Source organism: Camelus ferus, chromosome 20 (assembly GCF_009834535.1).
Source record: "Camelus ferus isolate YT-003-E chromosome 20, BCGSAC_Cfer_1.0, whole genome shotgun sequence".
Classification (NCBI taxonomy): domain Eukaryota; kingdom Metazoa; phylum Chordata; class Mammalia; order Artiodactyla; family Camelidae; genus Camelus; species Camelus ferus.
This window is the reverse complement of record NC_045715.1, coordinates 4,841,310-4,863,919: the sequence shown is the minus strand read 5'-3', so window position 1 is coordinate 4,863,919 and position 22,610 is coordinate 4,841,310. Positions and strand designations below refer to the sequence as shown.

Genomic DNA, 22,610 nt, shown 5'->3' with positions numbered 1-22,610 from the left:
ATAGTCAAAACTAACAAAAAATTGTTTTAAAAGGAAAGTTGGTTTTTTGTTCTTCCTTTTTAAAATTGTTTTCCACCCCATCCTCTTAAGCTGGTAGTAGCCTCATCTAGGTTGTATACCTCTAAAATTGCTACTGAGAACATAAATTAGAAAGTTGGAAGGTTTTATCTCAAAAAACATGTTCTTTGTGAATGATGATTCATTTTGCACTATGTTCTGATATGTAGTTCACGAAAAGTCATTTTGAAATAAAGTTGTGCAAAATCTAATATTTAAGGAAGACAAAACCTAGTGCAGTTATTTTAATATAACTGACCTTTGAATATGAGACTATAAAGTCATTTATTTTAGATCATATGATTGCGTTTTCTCCCTTTGGACTAATTGTTCTTAAAGTAAAGGTAGATTTCTTACCAAACTTTACTACCTGGATCTAAGTTGAATTTAAAATAATTTATTCTTTTCTCCACAAATTATTTGGAAAACTTATATCTTGTTAGGATTATAGTTGGAGTTAACTCATAATTCTTAAGAGTTAAAGCACAGTTATAGTTTTAATAAGCTGTGGTATTTCTTAGGAACTAAAACCAGTTTGTATTTTCTCCTTTTTATATCAGAATCTTTATGTACATGTTTCTGGCTGGCCTTGGGCTCTTGGTGGTTGTTGGCCTTCATCAGCTCCTAGAATCGAGAAAGGTAAGTGTGAAGGTGGACGAGCAGCCCCCACAGCTCTGCTCCAGGAGCTGTCACAGTTCTGCGTACAATACCGTCTCGTTGTTCGTGGCTTCTTACTCTCACTGTGGGTTTGTATGTTCACAGGTTGGTTGTCCATTTTTAAAATAAAGCCTGAAGATGAGACCTTGAGTGTGATTTGGGTTTGTTTAGACTTGCAGTTAGTGTCCTCTGTCCACAACCTCCAGAGTGATCCTTACTTTTTTATTATTAGTGTAACTCTAAATTATGCTGAAAGTTTTAAAACTCAGACATAAGATTTCATACGTCTGTTTATTGTACTTTTTCATGGATATGTTATTTTATCTGTAAGCAGTAATATTTTTTACTATAAGGCTGATTCCTAATTAGCGTTTAAATGAGTCTTCATTTGAAAAAGAAAGAATGAATTTCGCTGTATTGGTTTTATCAGTCAAAGTTCTGTTTCCTTGTTAGACTAGTAAGTGGTAACATTGAAGCCGGCTCTAATCCTGCCTTCCTGTCTCTGAGCGTGGCAGCTGACTCTGCCGCCATGTCCTCGTCTCCGCCCTCCCCCTGCCCCCCACAACCCCAAAACAAAATAACCCACACTGACCCTCTTAATGTATAGCATGATTTAAAATCGCCAGATATACTGGGATCCACTAGACCCTAAACAGTTGGTAGACATTTTGGTTAATCTCCATGAAGCAGGGAGTCAGGTAGTCAAATCTGTATAAAATTAGCAGTAAATGATATTAATAAATCCTTACTCTTTAAAAGAGAAATACCTTATACTTAAATGCTAATTTTCATGACTTTCTTTACCTCATTTTTATAATAGCTTTTTGCTATAAATTTATGTATTAGGTATAAGCCATTTTTTCAGCTGTATTTCTGTGTATTCAGAATCTAATTTTTGCACTATAAAATTAATATTCTGTTTCTTATGTAAATAGGTGGGTTGTTTGGGTTTTTTTCAAAAATAGGACTAAACAGTGGAATTAAATAACTTTCCTACTTTCTAGCTGTTTTGCTGCAAATACTGAAGGAACAAATTTTGAGGTGGTTAGCATAGATGACATTTTATGTTTTTGTTTTGTTTTATCTATACCAACTGCTTAAGTATATTTAGCTAACAATGCAGGAATCTGCCTGCATGCAACATTTCAGTAATTATCCCAAATTTTGTTGAATGTGGAAATAAATTTATTCTTTAATATTTGATTCCCAAAAGGAATGAAAATCATTGTATAAACAAATTATTACTTGATCTGTCAATTGTATGATGAAGCTTTATAGCAGAGGAAAAGGTCTTTAGAGGCTGAAAATAATTGTTGTGAAGATTTATTCTTCATTATTCTTTATTGGTGTAGACATGATTTTCCTTGTCTAGTTAAAAAATATTTGAGGAATATGTTTTAGAATTAGAAGAGTACATGTTTATCTACTAAGATATTTAAATGGGTAATCTGTTAGGTCTTTTTAAAATTATAGTAAACAGTATAACAGATCTCCTTTAAAATAATGGTTTTATGTTCTTTTAGCGCAAGAGACCCATACAGAAGGTAGAGATGGGTACATCAAGTCAGAATGATGTTGACATGAGCTGGATTCCTCAGGAAACTTTGAATCAGATCAGTAAGTACTCTTACAAACTGGCTAGAAAATTTTTCTCTTAAGTGGAAATTAAATATCTTAGGTTTAGCAAAAAATGCTTGGTCAATGCTGATTACCACTTATCTTTTCATTACTTGCAAAGAATGCTTTAAAATTTTACTGTGTACTATGTCTGTGCTTTAACTTAGAAATGCTTCCAGATCTGCAGTTTGTATACAAATGTGTGAATTCTCTGTATTCCTAACCTTTTCCTATCTCTTTTCTTTCCTGTTGCTTCAGTGCAGAGTAGAAGAGGTGAGGCGATTAATTTCTTTATGGTGTTTGATACAGTCCTGGGGGCTCTTGTATAGCATGTGACTACTTTACAATAAGTGTAATGGGTAACGGGACTGTTCTCTAGCACTCTATTAGAAAAACTAACTGCCAGCTGCCCACCATATGTGAAAGGATAAACCTACAATACTGCCCAGTAGTTTACCTAACATATATTTCAGTTTTATTATATATGCAGTTGGTTAAATGTTAATCTTTATAGAAGAATGTAGGTTTTTTTTTCCTCCAGTTGAAAATGGACTTTTTCAAAACACTGAAGCAGTATGGTCTCATTGAAGGGCAAAAAAAGTAGTGAAAAACTAAGACGACCTCCTGGCTCTACTAATCCCATTTTCCATAAATAATTGGTGTTGCCGTGTTATTCTGAGTGTTTTCTGTGCAGACATTGGCATGTCTGTCTGTTGTTCTGTGTACATGTTTACACAGACGGCATCACGCGGCACACACCGGTCTGCAACCTGAGTTCTCTGTCTTGGCTTTTTGTGATAATTGTATGTTTACCTCATTCTTTTTAATAAAGTGTGTCATGATTGATTAAGCCTGTTCTACACTGAAAGATGTTTGTTATTTCCAGCTTTTTGGTCTTAAAATTAAAACTGTATTGAATATTCTTATATATAAACTTATGGGATAATTTCCTTTTTTGATTGAGGTATAATTGACATAACATTAATTTTGAATGTACAACAGAATGGTTTTGATATTTGTATATATTGTGATGTGATCATCACATTGTCTAGTCAACACCATTCCACACAGTTACAGATTTTATTTTTCTTTTGATGAGAACTTTTAAGATCTAGTCTTTTGGCAACTTTCAGATATACATACAGTGTTGCTAACTGTAGTCACCATGCTGTATGTTACATCCTTGTAACTTATTTTATAACTGGAAGCTTGTGCCTTTTGGCACCCTGTTCCTATTTTGTCCACTCCCCTACCTGGGATAGTTTTTTAAAAGCCGAATAGTTATGTCTAAGATCATGTACATTTTAATTTTTATGGAAAGTGTCCCATTTCCCTCCCAAAGATGGTGCCAGTTTATGTTCTCAAGAAGGTGCAATGTTGCCTGTTCTCCTCCCCTCTCGCTAGTCATTCGCAAGTATTATCAGTGTTTCAGTTTGTCAAAATGATACAAAATAGTATCTCATTTTTCATTTATGGTTAAGAATGAGGTCTGGCATCTTCACACATACTTGATTGACCACTTAGTATTTCTTTTTCTGTGAATTGGCTGCTCAGGTCATTTCCAGGTTTGCAAGTTAAATTGTTGTTATCATTACTTTCAGTGAACTCTGTCTGTCTATGGAAACAGAAGTGCAGTATGGTAGGCAGCTTTAGTGAGGGCGCAGGGAGGGACCTTCCCCATCCAGGAGAGGAAGGGAGTCGTTCCCAGAAGGGGTGGACATTTGGCCGGATTCTTGCGTTCTGTGAGGAGTCTTTAAGGTGTTACATGCTCTGCTCAGCACTTCTGACTTTCCTTCTAGGTAAATGGCAGCTATCAGATACTTTAAAGCAGAAAAATAATAAAGTTATCTTTAAAAAAAAAATTCATAGTTGTGTGGAGGCTGGCTGACCAGCAGGAGCTCCTGGACACAGGGACCGCAGTTAGATATTTTCCACAAAACGAGAAATGACCAGGGCCTGGGCTGAGGCCTGGGAATAAAAGGGAATAGAAGGCATTTTAGAAGTGGAGCCAATTGGGCTCTCAGTGTCTTTCTGGTTGTTTTAGGAAAGGAGGGAGTCAGAGTACTGAGTTTAGGCAGCGGGATGACCCAGTAACGTTAGGAGGATGGGGGTGCCCGTGTGCTGGGAGGGCTGAGTTTGGGCTGGATCTGGCCAGTGTGAGGAGCCCATGAAACTGTCACGTAAGGGTGTGTCCAGTAAGCGTGTGAAAGCTGTGTTGAGCAGAAGCAAATTAAGATGTGGAGGCACTGGGACGCACAGTGCAGGTCCCAGGGCCTCAGCGCTGTACATGCTCCTTCTCTGGAAGGACGACCTCCCCGCATCATGCTGGCATTCAGTGAAGCAGCAGGCGGAATCGGGTTGAAGTGTAGGCCCTGCGGTGCCTCAGAATTAACTCGTGTAGGTTGAGGGGTTGGTTTCAGAGTATCTTTCTCCCTGACATTGTTATTCGTGAACTTAAAAGCTGTGTTCTCAGTGATTTTGAAGCTGCTGATCCAGATCGCACTTTGAGAACCATGGTCTTAGGACGTGTTTTTTTAGAGTAAAGGGGTTGAACCAAACTGAAGGTAATTTAGCCAGAGCCATTTCTTTCAAAGATAGGACATGGACTTTGCATATTTGAGGACAGAAAGCAGGAGAACTGTTGAAGATGGTGGAAGCCTCCTCAGGTGTGTGAGGACCAGCAGGTCCAGGAGGCCTGGGCCTGTCCGGCAGGAGCTTTTTCTCATTTTTCGCAGCTCTCAGAGGGTGATTCTCACTCAGAGTGTAAAGGAACGAGGGTGGTTTGCAACAATTCGAGCCGTGACTGAGAAGTTGCCTCCTGTGTCTTACATTTCAGAGTAGGGTGCTTCAGCTTCCCTGAAGTCTTTTAACTGTTAGTGCTAGGTTAGCTGATTTTAGTAGAAAATTATAGGATTTTTGCTAAATACTAGGGATATGCCTGTCTAGGGAAACCTTAGTCAGAAGCTATAAGCATGAAGTTTTCTGTGCAGTTTGGCTTAGGGACTTGTTAGAAAACTGGGGCATAGCTTATTAACTTAAAACAGCCCGCCTGAGAGTCACCTGCGTTGCACGTCCCGCAGGTGAGGCAGGAGGCTAGGCGAGACGTGGCCCCAGGAAGGGGAGAGGGGCCGGTGTGGCCGTCTGCTGGCGCTCCGTGTTCTCTGAAGTGAACGCGGTGCCGTGAGTTTTACTACAGCTTAGTCAGGTGACTTTCTTGAATGTCTTTTTTTAGTGGGCGGGGGGGGGTTTCCCCAAGTTTTTTAGGGTTTGGGGAGGGAGTGATAAGAGGGGGTGGTTTTCCTTTGATGGCTGAAAAGCATCGTTATACACACCAGTTACAGTGTTCTCTGCTGAAATAAAATGCCGCTTTCTAGGCTGTTAAGGCATTTGGAGCCATTGTCCCCAAACCTGAATGACTCTTAAGTTGCTCTCTCACTCAGTGTCTCATTTGTCTGGTTTATTTTGTGATGTGCTAGGCAGGTGGGTGGTGAAGGTTGTGGACTCATAGTTAAGGAGAGTTGATCGGCTGTCTTACTGCTGCGGTGCAGCCCGTGTAGTGAATGAGCAGGCGCTGCAGGTCCTCCGAGGCTCCCACGTGCTCCTGTATTTAAAGCCCTGCTGTGGGGGGATGCTGTCAGGAGTCAGTAATGCCCACCTCACATCGGCCTGGTGACAGCCGTGTCCACACAGACAGCAACGAGATTCTGAAGTGGTTTTTGGAAAAAGGCTATATTCAGCATATTGTTTATTTTTGAAGATTATTCAGAAATAGAAAAGGCAGTAATTTGTAGTCTAACCTTTTTGAAAATTTGGTGAAAGTTGTAGGCTGTCTTCATCAGAAAAATGCTTCTGTGCTCAGTTTTAGGCACATGGAACCCTCTTAACACATCATTATTAACCTACTTAATAAAGCACTGAGGTCAGTTTTCATGTGATTTTTTAGACTCAGTCTTAATATTTCAGTCATTAACTCTTAAGCAGATTTTAAGAAAGAATTTTTAGGTTCTACATATTCTTGGTAAACATTTACTTTCTGTTTTTTAAATCTAGGTATGGTGATCTAATAATTTTGGAAAATAAAAATTAAGATCTTTCAGGCAAATTTTTTGGTATCGTCATTCATGAAACAAACCCCATACTTTGGTGAAAACATCTTTTCCAGCCCTTTCACTTTAGTTTTTAAACTGGAAAAATAATTATGGTTTGTAACATATTCCACCAAGGACGTATCTTCCTATTATGTTAGGAGCTCCTAGAAAATAAGACAAAGTGGTCAGAGAGAAGACAGCCTTTCACTTTTTATAGAATCGATAACTCCTTTAACCTGCTGCTCATTCCAGGTGAATTTATGAAATTGCCAAAAATTACACAAACTGCCTGGCTGTATTTGTAGATATTAAGTCTTTAATTTCTAAGCAATATAAAATTTTTAAATGTTCTCCCTAAAGAAATATAAACATGCTAAATTGTAGAATTCCAGAAGATTTTGTATGGTAGCTTCAACAGTAGTGATGAAGATTAGATCTTTTATCGCCCTAATTGCATAGGTTTTTTAATTGACATATAATATAATGCTGTGTTAATTTCAGGTGCACAACATGATGGATATTTGTAGACACTGGGAAATGATTACCACAGTAAAGCTAGTTACTGTCTGTCCCCATACAGAGTTACCAAAACATTTTTTTCTTGTGATGAAAACTTCTAAGGTTGACTTACAGCAACTTTCAAATGCATAAAGTTTTACTTTGAGTTACCTCTTGAAGGATTATTTGAAAGGTTAGTTAAGAAACCTATGCTGGGTAAGAGGCCTGGTCTTGCACGTGTGTTCGTTTTTTGAGTTTAAGGGTAAAGCTGAAGGAGAGTGTTTCTGTTGAACACATATATAATAGTCAGGCAAGTTAAAACTTTCTCTTTTCTTCCAGATAAAGCTTCACCAAGAAGGTTGCCCAGGAAACGGGCACAGAAGAGATCAGTGGGATCTGATGAGTAAATGTTCTTTGTGCAACAATTCGGTCTTTACGTAACCTGCCCTAATGTTTTTCGGCCTGATGGGAATTAGTGCAGAGAAGCCGTGTCACCATAGGCGGCAGCTACTACCGTGTGTGGACTGAGCAGAGTCTGTGGCGATAATATTGCTGAAAATGCACTGCATTTATTTTTCTAAAGTAACAAATTTGGTTTTTTTAAACCATTAAAATCTGTGTGTGTGCGTGTGCATGTATGCGAGCGGTTGGTCTTATGAGAGTCATTGTTGGACTCCCTGCAGCGTGCCTTAAGAATACCAACTGTAATGCTGTTGTCTCTTCCTTTTGGACATTTTCCCCCAAAACTTGGTATTTGCCCAAGATGATTACAGATGTCCTGCCGTGGACTGATTAAAGAAAACAATTGTTTCTTCCTTAGACTAGCTCAAGTCCCGACTGCTAGCACAGATTAGCACACTGTTTGTCTTTCATCTAGTATTCTCGAGGCACGCGCAGGGGTGGCTGCTTTTTAGCACTAGAATTGTTTTGGTACTTTGCTGCTGTTTCCTGTAATGTGCACCTTCAGAAAACTTCCCAAATGAGTGCAAGGAATTTGGGGATCTCTAGTACCAAGATTGTGAAACATGAAAATTCTGATTTTGATATATAAAACCAACCCCTCTTGTTTTCTTTTTAAAAAAAAAAAAAAGGGGAAATGGTACATTTATAGAAACGGAGTTGGTGTCCATTGTTCTATTTCTGACCCGAGATAGCTCTGGGATGAGCTTTTTTTTTTTAAGAGATCATATTAGAAGCATCTTGCTTAAGAAAAGTTGCCTTGGTCTACAGACTAAGCAAAATTCCGACTAACCCTAATGTAGTAAAGAGTTGGAGAATTTTTAATGGTTAATCAGTTATGTTTTATCTGATCTTTTGGGTATTTTGGTTGTTGGTAAAAAAAATTTTTTTTGGTCTGAAGAATTCCCAATTTTTAAGCACTTAAGATCTCAGAACCAAAATTAATTGGACTTCATAAAATTCCTCTTAGTTACCTTTGCCCTAGGTAGTAAATTAAGTTTGGCATTATTGTCAGACTGGATAGGTGGAACAGTAAAATAGTGTGAACAAATGAGAGGCTTTTCCCCTCTGTCTCTAAGCCATATTCTCCCGTGTATATTTTGTACGGAAATGGTAAGTGAAATTTTAGTGGCTGTTTAATTACTGATAATGTCTTCATTATAATGAACTGACCCCCCTTTATTATAGTCCCCACCTGCACCCAAGCCCACACAAAAAAAACAGAACACGCATATGAAAAATCTTTCCAGGTTGTTGAAGTATTTAAACATCTGAGCCAAAGCCAATGACAATAAAACAGAAGTTACTGTATAGCTGTTAATTGCTTTGCAAGTAGGGGCTGAGGTGTCGAGTGAACTATATTGGCAGTGCTGAGCTGTACACTTCCTGCACCTGTCATGTCAAGTGTTGAGTTTTTAATTAGGCTGGATGATCAGTAGTTTATTTTGAAAAAGCTCTGTGAGCTCTCGGAAACTGCATGAGTTTTTGTTTGATGTAACGTAGGAGACCCTCCACCTTCTCAAGGAATGGATTTCAGAACACTGTTGTGAACGTCCAAGTCTGTGAAAGTATAGGGCCTAGTGAAGTGAGGTGTGACTACAGAAGTTCAGTGACCTCCGTGGAGCGTTTCCGAATTCCTGGTGGCCCGCAGGCGGTGCGAGGCCATGCCGGGTACTAGCCCGCCCACTTCTGAGCTTCACGGTAGTGCTTACTGTGTTCTATTTTTTAGCATAGGTTGGGAACACTTAAACGCCTCGGTCCTCGGAGGCCGAGGTCTCTGTAGTGTCAGTGTTAGCAGAAACTAACTCCATAATGAATGGAATTCAATTCCACACATGGTTTGTTCAAGCACACTTAATAAGTAGCCTGTTTTTTAAATGTCTTTTTTAAATGTAAATATATGGATGAAGTTTTTGTTTTGATATATTAATTTGCTACACCAACCATGGTTTCAGAATTCACCTTTTGAACAACTTGGTTCCAGAGTCTGTAAAATGAGCTGAAAAACTTGTGTATCAAGCCTGTCCTGGGGACGTGAGAGATGGCGTGTTCATAAAGCATGGATCTCACCTTGGTTGTGCAGCCGCATCATTCATTCCATGGCCTCACGTAGGAGGTGACTTGTAAGACTCTCCCTGCCCCCTTGGGTGGGAGGGACCTGGGACTTCCAAGGAGAAGCCTGAGGAAAGAACACGTTGGAAGGCGGGGGCTGTGGCTTGACTTTAGCGAAGTTTTTAATTTTAAATAAGCTTCAGAAAATAGTGACTTTGAAAAGTCAAATTTAGATCTTAAAAAACAAATTTAAAAGCCACTGCAAAGGTGTGTTTGCAGTGCATCAGCCTGAAATTATTTTAGCTCTGCTGGGAAGCAGCAGATGGTGGTGGCTTGACACTGAAATCTTTCTCCAATGACTTGTGTCATTTTGGAGCTAGAGGAATAGATAAGTGTGCTAAAACGTGAGGCTGCTGTACAGCGCGCATCCCCTGTGATGCTGTCACATCCACGCCCTTGGTGTGAAGAACATTTATTTGGTTATTAGCACATTTAAATAATGTACTTTTTTTAAACCCTGAAACTTGGCAATACCATCATTCCTACAAGATTTTGATAAGTGATACCCATGAATTTAAAGACATTTCCAGATACACTTGAAGTAATTTACCACAGTTTGGGACAGCATCATTTATAGCTATAAAATTAGTAAATTTGCTCTAGTTGAGTAAAATCCTATTTTTCTTTGAACCAGCACCCGCAGCTCGGTGACGAGCAGCGTCACACACGCACAGAACCCTGGTGTCGGTGTGAGTGGAGCGCAGGGCCTGCTGTCCAGCTCACATGTCCCTGAGCCCATCGTCCTTAGAAGGTGACAGGAGGGAGGAGCAGAACTGGGAACTGGCTTGTAAACATCTAAATTTCTTTAGGACTCTTAGGATTTTATCGTTTTTCCTTTACACAAAAGCCTGGATTTTACTGTAGTTAAGTGTCTGAAGTTTTGGAGTTTTTCTTTTAGACTTCGGCGTCACACAGGAATACGACCCTTAAGGTCTGGATGCCGTTGAGCTGCATCTTAAGGCAGTAGGAAAACAATTCATTTGCTAAGCGTCTGCCACGCGCTGTGCTGTGCTGGGCCTTTCCCGTCTCACAAGCCTTCACAACAGCCCACTGGCAGGAGGTGACGCTGTTCTCGTTTATACGCGGGGAAAAAAGCAGCAGCTCCCGAGTTGAAGCAGCTTGTGCGAGGCTGTACGTTAAGTGTGGATTCACACCTGTCTTACTCGAAAACTCCCCTGTTCTCTCTTCTGCACCGTGTTTAAGAGGGAACTGCAAAACCAAGCGTTTGGTTTACAAAGCTTACAAATAGTTGATTTTCCAGAATCCAGCAACTGGCAAGTTCACATTTAACCTCGTAGTTATTTATTTCAAAATCATGGCCTTTAAAACCATTTTCTTCAAGGTAGACTTTCTAGTTTGATTGGATTTTCAAGGATTGTAAGATTCAGCTTCGTGTTAGAGGTGAGACTAAAGCCTCTCTGTTCCTGGGTCATTTAGCCAGACAGGGTGGGGGCTGGGGTCTTTCTGTTCAAGTAGGAACTTCCCTCAAGAGGCACAATGGAGCACTAAAAAGAAAGTCTGGGGTCACCCAGAGAACACATGAAGGACAGGCCTTATTTCAGGTCCGCAGATCACAGCTGCAGGTGACCTGACTAGGCCTTGCTCCCCCGCTGTCCCTCGTGCAGACTCTGTTAACATACCTGTGACGACGGGCCCCCTTGGCGTGGCCGTCCCTCTGCCCGGGTGCGGGCTCTGTATCCTGCTGGCCTCCTTTATGGTCGTGGCGTGGAAACCTGTCACGGGGGTTTAAAGAAGACAAGACGACGTGGGCAGGTTTTCATTGCTCAGAGGTGGTCCGCTGGTCACCCAGGGGCACTGGCAGCCCTGTGAGGTTGAACAGAGATGGGGGTGGCGTGCGGGAAGCCTGGGGCCAGGCTGCGGTCAGCCTGGCCGCTGACCAGCAGTGACCTGGAGAAGGCAGCTCATCTCTGGACTCCCGGTTGGTTCTTTTTAAATTGAAAAATACTTGACGTGCCAGTCCCAGACTGTGTGATAGGTACCTCTGCCTAGTACAATGTTACTAAGTGGTTCTTCCCTGGAATCTAGCTTACTTGGCTAAAGGAAAGGGACTAAGGTGTGGAATGGACTCGCGTCAGACTGCCTGGGTTCAAATCCCAGCTCCCCCTTCTTAGTTGGAGGCACTGGGCCTCAGCTTGGGGAGCCTGCCTCCTGGGGTGGCAGGTGCCTAGAACGTGGCCTGGCCCCCAGGGGGCCATGTGAGCGACTGAGCAGCGCCTGCTAACGGCACCCCAGGACGCGTACGAGAGAGGGTGTGGCTGCCACCTGCTGGACTTCAGTGTGGAGCCATAGGTAAAATCTACTGAACAAAAAAGTTAAAGTGCTTCCTAATTAAAAAGCCTTAAGGTGGGCGTGGAAGGCGGCTGGCTCTGTGGATTTAATGATGAACCCGAGGACTAGGGCTGCCAAGGGGTGTCTGTGCTCGTACTAGGTCTGCGAGGACCTGCATCCCAGTCCAGAATCACCTTTTCCAGAAACTTGGAGAGGCTGGACGTGTCCCCGTGACGCCAGGGCTATTCAGAAGAGTTTTGAGACTCCTCTCAGTTCCTTAAACCCTCAGGCCGTGAGCCACCCAGAGATTGTCGGCCTTGCATTTTTGCAGAAATCCAGCCGTCTGGTCACCCACTTTAATCACAGTTGTCAAAATAGGTGTTCAAGTTCTAAAAGCATTTTAGAAAGGAGTGTGAGATGTTCTAGTCAGGGATCGGGGTTGAGTAGGGTTCTGTCAAGCATCTGCCCTGGGCTCTTCCACACAGATGCGCATTAATCCTCACCCCTGGCCCCCGGACAACCCTGTCCATCTGCCCAGAGGCACCCCCGCCGCACGCCTGGCCCAGAGCTGTCGCGGGGAGGAGGTTCACAGGTGCGCACCGAATCCTCACCTGCGCGCTGGTCGCGGCGCTCAGATTTGCTTGATGTTTCTTCCTCTGAGGCGGGTCCCTGCTGCGTCTGCTTCAACGCGGTGGTGGCCGGGAGTCACGGCACCCGTGTCAGTGCTCTGGGAGGCGGCTCTCTTCAGAGGCCCCACGAGAGCAGAGCAGGCCCGCGGCGCCCCTCCCACCCCTGGGCAGTTTATTGTTGGAGCTGAGGGTCCTCCCGGGTCTTGCGTTTTACATCTCATCATGGCTGAGGGACCTTTTCAGGGCTAAATACTGATTCTGTCTTTATAAAATCCGCCCCTACAAGCTGGTGGCACTCTGTGCCCACGGAGGGGATGAGTGCTGGATCTTGACTGCGCAGCTGGATGCCTCCGGGGAACGAGTCGGGTTGGCCCTGAAGCCCTGTCGTTTCAGGAACTAGGGGTTAAGGGTCTGCCCCGGCTGCTGGCCCGGCCGGCCGTGTCTGCCGCGAGGGCTTTCCTGTGCCCGGACGCCCACCCGGGGCGCTCAGAGCTAGGCTTGGGTCCTGTCACCAGGTCGCCTGGTTCCCGGGAGACGAGCATGCAGGCCCCTGCCCGGCGTCCTCAGCACCTCGGCCCCAGCGTGTCGTGCCCGCCTGTACCGGGGCCCTCCCGCCCTCTGCCCTGCGCAGCGCGTGGCCCTGCAGCTGCACCCTGTGCTCTCTCGGCTTCCTTTTCTTCATTGGGCCGTCAGTCTTCCAACTTTCAACTTAGATTCTAACCCCAGGGATCCTCTTAGGACCGAACGCTGCCGCCTGGCCACTTCCGGGGCTCTGTCCCCAGCCCCCGCCTGCGCGCCTGCGCCCTGGACACCGGCCTCGGTTCTGTGTCGTTCTCACGGCCGGTGATTCAGTTTCACTTAATTTTTTATTGTAACCCCAGACCAACAAGTCACACTTACTTCTCTCCTTAAATCTCTCCCTCTGACTTCCTGTCCTTCAGTAACGAGACGCCCGTTTATCCAGCGTCACAGAGGCCCACGTAGTCAATACATGCTTAGATTTTACCTCTGCAAGGAACGAAATTAGACTTCAGCTCTCTCCCCCCCATTTCAAAATCTTAACAGTTTTAAGAACTTTTCAGAAATCTGAATCCGTTCAGTACAGGCAAAAATACCTCTGGTTCAAAATACTTTTTTACATTTGCTAATTCACTGCAGGTCTTGGGTTTGCTGTTTGAATCCTGGTGCTTGCTAACTTGAAATGTGGTTTCTGGCAGTGCATTTTAATCAGGCCTGTTTAGGATAAAACGTGCTTCTGCAGTGTGGGTTTTATCTGGTGACTGTGTCTGAGAATGCCTAGCCACCTTTAGGACTGACTAGATGAGACAGTGGAGAAACGTTCCCGCTCTGTGAGTATCTGGAAATGGCAGTTTCTCCAGGTTAGTAAACCAAGAGCTCCCTTTCCTTGGTTGTCCCCGTCGGTCAGACGTGCGTCTTAGCTGGTGCTCTGTGCTCTCAGATGCAGCTCTTTTACTCACATCTCTAGTTAAAGCCGATTTTGAAAGTATTTGTGTGCAATGTGAAACGATTCCTAAAGTGCCAGCGCACTTCCCTGCTGGGGGTGGAGGTCTTTGAGAAGCATAGAGTGCATCTAAAAATAATAAGCAAAAGAGAAAACTACAATCTTGCTCTTAACTTCCCCCGGGAACTTGTAAAAGGCTTCGCACATTTTCAGCATATGCAATGCAGACGTTTCAAGTAACAAAGTCTGGTTTCAGAATGAAGATGACTTAAGGTGCGTTCCACACGTGCTGTCTGGCTGTCAGCTGTTTGACTTTTCAAATGATGGTCAAAGGCACCTCCCTCCCAAGATTTTTGGTTCCCAGTATTTAGACACTTAAACATTTTTAAGCAAGCAGAGATGCATTTTTGGTTTAACTTCATCAGTATGTCAGTGAGTCAGTGCCTAGCGCTTCCTTCTGTCCAGGATCTCGCTGTAAACAGTAGAGCTGCATTAACATGTTCATTGTAGAAAAAGTAGCTTCTGATTAGAGGTGGTGCACACTTTGGAGATTTAGTCTTTGTAACTATGTGATGTTTCAGTCCTTTCTGCTGAAAGGAAGTGAATCAAAAAATACTAGGGCAGTAAGAATCAGCGTTTTAATTTCTTCTCGACAGTGCTTGAAACACTCAGTATTCCTTAAAGTTCAGATTATTCCCAAGTCCGAAAAGAAATACACAAAATGTTAAAGCCATTTTTGTGGTAGGGTGGTGGATTTTCTTCTTCTTTTCAAAATGTAATGTGCTTATATTTTATAATGGAAGAAATAAATATAAATGTTCAATTTATCTGAGCCTCCTACGATGAGTGTAACAGTCACAGTGGTCGTGGGCAGCTTCGCTGCAGCCCGTACAGAAAGTGAGCCCATTTAAAAAGTGAGATGTTTTTGTCACTTTACACATTCAGAGAAAATCAAGATAGATTACTGGCAGAAAATCCTTGAAAGGAACCCCAGCTGGCTTCTAGTCTGTTAGGTCTTTAAATTAATAAACCACCTGCATCGGGGCCTGTGCCAGGCTCTGCGCTCAGTGCTTCCCCCCCCCCCCACCACCACCACCAGTCTTGGCGCCCACGCAGCCTGTGGCTCCAGCCCTGCCCAGCCCGGCCCGCTGGAAACCCTCCTCTGCCTCCAGCTGCATGTAGGCCGACCCAGAGACCCACCGTCACCCCCAGGTGACCTGCTCCTCACCTGCTTCTCCTCCCACCCTCCCCTCTTGGGCCTCGGCAGGACTCCCTCTGCTGGGCTCACCCCCACAACGGCCCCTGCCGGTCAGCCTTCCCCGACCAGCGTCCCTCATCCAGGGCATCCCCGCACGCAGTGCCTCACACCACCCTGAGTCTTCGCGCCCTCTCCACTGTCTGAAGTTGCCTGTCACCCCCTTTTGCACTGTAAACTTCCTGACGGCAAGAATTTTAAGTTACCAGATCACCAAGTCTTGAAAGAACACCTGGCAAGTGGCAGGTGTTTAATAAACAGGAGTTGGTGTCCCAGCCACACAGTGAAGCAGGTACACCCCGTCCTGCAGACAAGGAAGCCGAGTGCACAGGCTCCGTAACATCTGGAGGTCGGTCAGCCTTGGGTGGCTGCAAGCTTGTCTGCCCAGAACCTTCACCCAATTCTGTTGCCTCCCTCCTAATCCGGAAGGTCTCCAGGTGGCCGCCTGGTCACCAGTCACTGAAAACCCAGGAGAAAACAGGCTGAATTACCGGCCCTGGGTTCACACCTGCCCACGTCTCAGCCTCCACTGTGCACGTATTGACCAGAACTTCCCGGCTCACAAGCCCCGGAGGATTCTAGGGAGAAACGGCGGCTCAGTGGCCTCCTGGCTGTGCCACCAGGAAGCACTTACCAAAAAACCAAGGAAACTGGCGCAAGTGCCCGGAGTCACCGGCAGGGTGGCTCAGGTCAGATCCCGTAGGTGAGTTCTAGAAAAGGAAGTGACACAATGGGGACATCACAGCCATAGCGTCAAAGTGAAGCTGGTTCCCAAATTGTGAGCGAATTGTAATCTTAAGTATTTTTTCATTAAATGCATAGTACAAGCTTAGCAAATGATATCAAACTGAGACAATTAAATAAGCTACCTGAGGTGATAAAAGCTGCCCACCTGGTTACAAGGACACCACGAGGAAAGAGACCAAAGGAAGCTCCGCGGAGCGCAGGTCCTTTCAAGCCGTGTTTCAAGTCAAGGACTAGCTGTATCACTAATAAGACTTTTTAAAAAAATTACTGATTTCTTATAAGGGAGTAACTCATTACTTACGTCTGTGTTTTGGTTTTATAGCTTTAAATCAGTAGTATTCCTCCTCTGCAAGAATTTTCCGAACGACAGGGAGACATTTTAGGGCTTGACGGGTATTCCCGGGCCCCTGGAAGCCGTGGGCGCGGGTGTGTCGCTGCCGCCCTCTGCTGCCCGCGGGCGGGGCGGCAGGGACGGCGCCTTCCCAGGGCTGCCCGAGGGGTTGGGGGCGGAGCGTTGGGACCGAGGGACTGTCCGCGACCCTTCTCTCCCAAAGCAAGCCACCTGCTCGGGCCGCCGCAGGCCCACCAGCCCGTGCCTCCTGCGCTCCGGCCCCGCCCCAGGACATCACACTGAAGGGAAAACGCTGCTTTTGCTAAGACGTCAAGGGGATGATTCGGATTTAAGCTGCGTGATCCTGTCAGAGGAAGATGAAAGCTGTGAGAGTCACCCCGCGGGGTCATGTGGGGAGCTGGCCGGCAACGCTCAGAATGTGCTCTACGGGGTCACCTCGGCAGCCAGGAGGAACAGCTCTTGGACAAGCCGCCGCCCCCGTGCTTTGCCCCCTCCACGTCCACGCACGCTTACTTCCGGGGGACTGGTCACTGGACGTGGGCGTGGTGTGCTGGTTCGGAGCCCTTGTTCGAAGCAAGTCCCACCCACTTCGGGGCGGGCCGTCTTAGGCAAGTCACTTAACTGGTCTCGGCCTATTCTCTAAAAAACTAGTTACTAATACTCAACGGTTAGAAAGCCCTCACTATGTGCCAAGTGTGTGGCTGAAGTTTCTAAAGATACTGCGTGTCAAAAAAAAAAAAAAAAAAAAAAAAAAGGCTGATCCCTGGGCCTGGCCCAGAGTAACCTCATTTTCACCACTAGGGGTGTTTCTTCTCATTACATAAGCAGTGTTCATCTGTCAGCCAACCGAAAACCATTAGCAGCAGCTTTTTTTCTTTCCTAGAACTGAAATTCCATTTAAAAGGTGTGGTTCTTTTTTTCTTTTCTCCCCGTACTTAACAGAGCCTCACATTATATTAACGTTGGAAAGAATCTGATGAGTCCTGCAGGCCAGCTTTCTGCCCACCTGGCCGGGGGGCCCATCCCACCCCTGGACAGCTCAGCTCCTAGTTCTTTCTTGAACCACATGGACCTTCTTGTGGTCTGTGTCCTGGTTCTGCTCCCCAGATCATCTTAGAAAACATCCTCTCTATCTCATAATGGTCCTCGGTGTATCTGAAGACCGCTATCACCTCCTCCTATGTCAAAAAGCATCTTTTATCCAGGCTCAGGTAAAAATCAGTAATGACCACCTCAACCTACATTGATTTTTTTTCCCCTAAAATATTCCCATAAATTTTCCCCTTAGGAAACAGTGCCTTTATTAAGATGTTGGGAATTAAGATGATGTCTGCCCACTTAAAACCTTACCGTACCGAATAATGTAATTTGCAGGGTCCCAACAATTACTTGAGCTAAAAGATGTAAATAACCACCATGCGTTCTCCCCCCAGAATGTATCACTCCAGCAACGACTTCTTGCTCTCAGGCAGCATTCGGCAACTTCGCTACCCCTAAGATGGGGTGGGTGCAGGGGACGTCTGCTTTGTGGGTGTTCCCAGAGCTGCTGATTCTAGCTCTGGGCTGGCGCCCAGGAATCTGCATTTGATGAGCGCCACAGGTGCTCCCATGACCACACTACAGAACATTCCCCGGAGAGTCTGGGTTTCCCCCAAAGGGGCTGCTGGCTGTGAAATCTTGAGCCAGCCTGCCTTCCTGCCCCCAGGAAGTCCCCCACTAGCCGTGCGGCAGGACAGCACGCGCCCCACAGCCGGAGCAGCCTCCTCTCCCTGGTACAGAAGTGGGGCTGCTTCGTGGTCGTGGTGGTGGTGATTGTGTTGAGGGGGCAGTGGCAGCAGGTGACCCTTTTGAGCACTTCTCAGAGCCAGGGGCTCTTGGAAGCGTTTCACTCGTGTTCACTTTTTTTTTAATGGAGGTAGCCGGGCTAGAATCCAGGACCTCGTGCATGCTGAGCACGCGCTCTCCCACCGAGCTATCATCACACCCCCACTTGTGTTCACTCTTACCGCTCAGACCACCCTGTCCTGTACGAGGGAGGATCTGCTGTCGCTGTGTTACAGCTGAGGAATTGCAGGTGCAGATCAATAAAGCCACCTGCCCAGGTCACCCAGCTAGTAGGGGAGAGAGAGGCCGCCCTGGCGCAGGACACAGGCAGGCTGCCCCCAGGAGCCCTGCCTGTCGCTCTGCCGCAGAACCTGGCCCTCTCCTGGGGGCGTCAGACCCGTCCAGGCAATCACCGGACGCCCCACAGACGCCTTGAACTCAACACGGGAGGTGGTCATCCCTTCCCGGAACCTCTTCCCCGCCTCCGTGGGTGCTGTCACCTCCACAGGAAACTCCCTTTTGACGGGTCCCCGTCCATCTCACCTCCTCACAGCCTCCTCCACCCAGCTCTCCCTGTCCCCGTGACACCTCCCTGTCCTGGTCCTCATCCTGAGTGGACGTGGGTGGGTCCCCGGGTTCTGTGACCCAAGCTGCTTCCAGTCTTGTCCCCTCCGCCATCAGGCATGAGCTGCCGCCGTGACCCTCGGAAGATGAACTGACCCCCCACAGTCTGCAGGACGAGGACCTCCACTTCCACCGTTGGCCTCCCCATGACCTTCGAACCCAATCCCCCACCAGCCCGCACTCTGAACCTGGGCCCCCAACCTCTTCCTGGATGAGGGCGCTGGCGCCTGCCACACCTGCCGTCCCGGCACCTAGTTTGGGGGGGCTCTTTAACCTTGATATAATTTTGAACTTGGAGAAAAGTTGTAAAACACTACAAAGACATTCCCTGTACCTTCCACCTTCACCAGGTCATGCTGACACCTGGTCACACACAGACGCGCAGCCGTGCAGACACTGACCAACCTACTCGACATCGGGCCCTGCGCGGTCAGCTGAGAACACGTGTTCTCTTACGGAACCAGGTCATAGGGACCAGGACCAGCAAGTGGAACCCTGAAGCTGCGACTCCAGCCGGCAGGCGGCAGTCAGCCCCAGCACCCGCCCCGCCCTGCCCCCCACAGCTGGTTTTCCACGGTCACGTCACTTGTCGTGTCTCCTTAGCCTCCTTGGATCCAGACAGTTCCTCACGACACCGGTGCTTTTAAGGAGTGCGGGCTGGTGGCTCTGCGTGTCGTCGTGACTGGGGGACTTGGATCACGCCCTTCCGGAGCGGCGCCCGGCCCCGCTCAGCCCCGGGCCCCCAGCGCTGCTGGCCAGTCCTTGTGGGGATGTTGACACTGATGCTGTGGCAAAGGTGGGGTCTTACTCAGTTTTCCAACCTCCGTTTCCTGTTTCCTCCTCGAAGGAAGCTTTCTCAGGACCCCCGCCCCAGGCTCCCATGGTCGGGTCGGGGGTCCGTTCCATCACGTCCTGGGCATTGACCTGCCCAAACCCAGGCAGTGCGCCTGCACCCCACCTCCTGCAGCTTCCAGGGAGCCAGGCCCCACTCTTGCTCAGCTCCCAGCCCAGCCTGGCCCGGAGGAGGTGCTTGGTACATGTCTGTCGAGCGAATGAGAGAATGAGTGAGATGAGCTGGGAGCTGAGTTACTCCCAAAGCAAAACCCTCCAGATCTCCCCAGCCAAGTCCTGGTGGGTTTTGCTTTCTGCATGGAGCATGGCTATGTTTTCGGGTTTCTTTTTATGCCAGATTCTCACTGAAAGCATGGAAGTTTGACTAAATCCCAGAGAAAAGGCACAGCAGTTATCCTTCCTTTTGGGCATCCCAGAATGGACTCATTTTAGAAACTGAACCCCAATCCTAGATTTTCCCATGTCTCTTCCTGCGGGCAGGGTGTGGGAGTGAAGGGGAGGCCTCTGGGTCTTTTATCGCGAGAAGTATCTGGACCCGAAAGAGCAGCACGAGATGTCATTGGGCCCCAAGGCCGCGGCCCAGCCACCAGGCACCGGCCGGGAGGCAATCGGAGGACTGTCCCCAGCCTCCCAGGGCCTGACCGGCTCCCTCTGTCGTTTCAGACGCAGGAGGAGGGAGACGCACTGACAGTGATGCGGGATCCGGCTGCGCCGCCAAGGCTGCTACGGGAAGACCCTGGAGATCCATCCCTCCCTACACCGTGCTATTCATTAAACTTTGGACCCCTCAGCGGGACCCCTGGCTGGCTCCACGGAGAAGCCACCGCAGGGACGGTTGTGTGACCCAGGCTTGGTAGCGTTTGCAGGACAGCTGCTGTGCGTGACATCTGAGTAGAGATTTCCTTCTCTGGGTCCCCGTCAGTGGGAAGGGTGGACCCTGGGATCTGCGGCCGGGTCCTCCTTCCTGCCTGCTCTGCCCCATCACCCAGATAGTGACCCAGGTGGGACGCCAGTCTGTGATGTGGTGGCTGCAACACACCTGAGCAGCTTCTGGTGTCATCGTTGGGGACCTCTGGAGATGCACCAGGTGGGGAAGTGTCCCCAAAAGGGCTGGCCACCAGGGTTCTGAGTAGGCCTGGGCGGAGGAGGGCTAGGCGCCAAGCTGGGTGATGCTTTGGGTGAGAATCAGGCCACATGGTCCTTCCCCGCATCCAGGCCTTCCCGCGTCCAAGGCCGGCTTCTGTGTGTTGGGCTCCTCATGGGCTCCCATGGCTCCTTGTTGTGCTGACATGAATCAAGGTGAACTGCACTGAACTGAATTGGATGGAAATAAATTGAATTGAAAGTTATATCCAAGAATATGTATCTCTTGCTGAGCGCCCGGCTCTGGGGGGGGGGGTCAGGGACACACAGGACCACCCCTGTGTCTGCACCAGCCGGGCCGTGGCTGTGATGCTGTGGCAGGAACTCGTGGGGGATAGCGGGGAGGGACCTGGGGCGGGGATGCTCCGAGCTGAGCCTGCAGGAGCAGAGCAGGCGGGAGAGGGGACACGGTGGGCAGGGAAGGCCAGGGGCCAGGGCGCACCATGTCTGAGGAGCAGAAGAGACAGGGATGAAGCGGATTCAGCCAGCAGATGCGGCCACATGTGTGCAGACACGTTCACGTGGAGGAAGCACATCTCACCTGTGGCCTGTGAACCCCATGCGTGGAATCCCCTAGAACGGCCCCCATACCTGCAGCAGAGTTTCAGGAGCAGGCCCAGGAATCTGCATTTTAAGTCAAGCTCCACAAGTGGACTTGTGTTAGTCAGAGACCCCCTGACGGGGGCGGGGTGACGGGGGAGCCTCAGGGTCAGTCCTGAGCCGAGGGGCCCTCGGTGCACATCGGCCTCCATGGAGGGGCTCCCAGGCCCTCCCGGAGCTCCAGGCGTTGGCTTTGCTGATGGGCTCCTGGTGGGCGATGGTGGTGCTGTGGGGACACGGGCAATTCTGAAGAGGAGATGATCTGTGAGCTCCGGAAGATTCCAGCCAGACTGACAGCAGCCCCACCTGCTCTTCTGAGGCCCTGAGGACACATCTTCCATAACTGTCTGTCCATCCTAGGTCCAGGCCCTCTGGGACAGGGGTGGTGTGCTTAGTAAAATCATGCAATGCCATGCCCGATGCTCCCTGATCGGAAGGTGGGGCACCCCAGCCAAGCTGCCCGGGGTCCTGGCTGGGCCGCTCTGGGGTGGGGGCTCCGGGTCATGCCGTCTCCCAAGCAGGCCTGAGAGGCCACTTCGAAGTGTTTCCCAGGAGTCATGTGATGCCTCGATTCCTGCATCCAGAGATGGCCTGCTTTCCCCAAGGTCTCAGGTGCTACCCTGGCTGCCCCTCGGCAGAGCTCTCTGGAACACCTGTCAAACCCCAACAGAGATGTCAAGTGACTTTCTCAAGGCCACACAGCAGGTTAGGGTGGATGGGCGGGAGAGGAGAGGGGTGCTAAAGCCTGTTCTCCTCATCCCCTCACTCTGGTTTCCACAGGCGTTTGCTATTTAAATGGGCAGGTGGGCCATGAGCACCACCTTCCAGCCGGGCCCAGAGCTGGAGAGGCTCCTGTGAACGAGTACGTACTCCACGCAGAGAGACGCGAGCCACAGGCAGGGAGTCTCCAGTTCCAGACCAGGGGGATTTCTTGCCTTTCCGAAAACCACCAAGCAAAACACTTCTTGTTTCTCCGAATTCTAAAAAGATACGTTTAATGAAATGAGAGGAAGAGACGAGGACAAGTGCTGCCCTTCAGGGACCCCGTCTGGCGCCGCTGGTGCCCCGTGGAGATTTGACTCACGTGGCCCACTCCTCGGAACCTGGACCGCGCGTCCTGCACGTGAACTTCGAGATGACCGTTCTTCCAGCAACACCAGTCACGGTCCCCGACGTGCGAGCTTCGCAGCCAGGGGCTCCTGAAACCCGGTGTCTTTCTTGTCCTCTAACGTGGAATAACCCGCTTGTCGGTGGTGCCAGCCACACGCAGAAAACAAAACCAGGGCAATGTCAGCTCGGGCGGCTGTAACAAGCAGCCCCAGCCTGGGGCTGAGATGGCGGGGTT

The 22,610-nt window shown here is 47.9% G+C and overlaps 1 protein-coding gene across 3 annotated transcripts in view; it reads left to right on the top strand.

The window, feature by feature from the left end:
- SSR1 (signal sequence receptor subunit 1) overlaps positions 1-20,871 on the top strand; it is a 30,944-nt gene extending 10,073 nt beyond the window's left edge. Inside the window, exons 6-10 of one of the 3 annotated variants that reach the window (XM_032462462.1) lie at positions 618-696; positions 2,238-2,331; positions 2,590-2,604; positions 7,257-7,320; positions 20,186-20,871. In XM_032462462.1, the coding sequence (XP_032318353.1) occupies positions 618-696; positions 2,238-2,331; positions 2,590-2,604; positions 7,257-7,320; positions 20,186-20,210 (277 nt within the window). In that variant the 3' untranslated portion in view covers positions 20,211-20,871. Of the gene's footprint in view, positions 1-617; positions 697-2,237; positions 2,332-2,589; positions 2,605-7,256; positions 14,696-20,185 lie in introns of those variants that run through there. The other 2 variants (XM_032462463.1, XM_032462464.1) reach the window with 2 other exon arrangements.
- Positions 20,872-22,610: the final 1,739 nt, after the last annotated feature.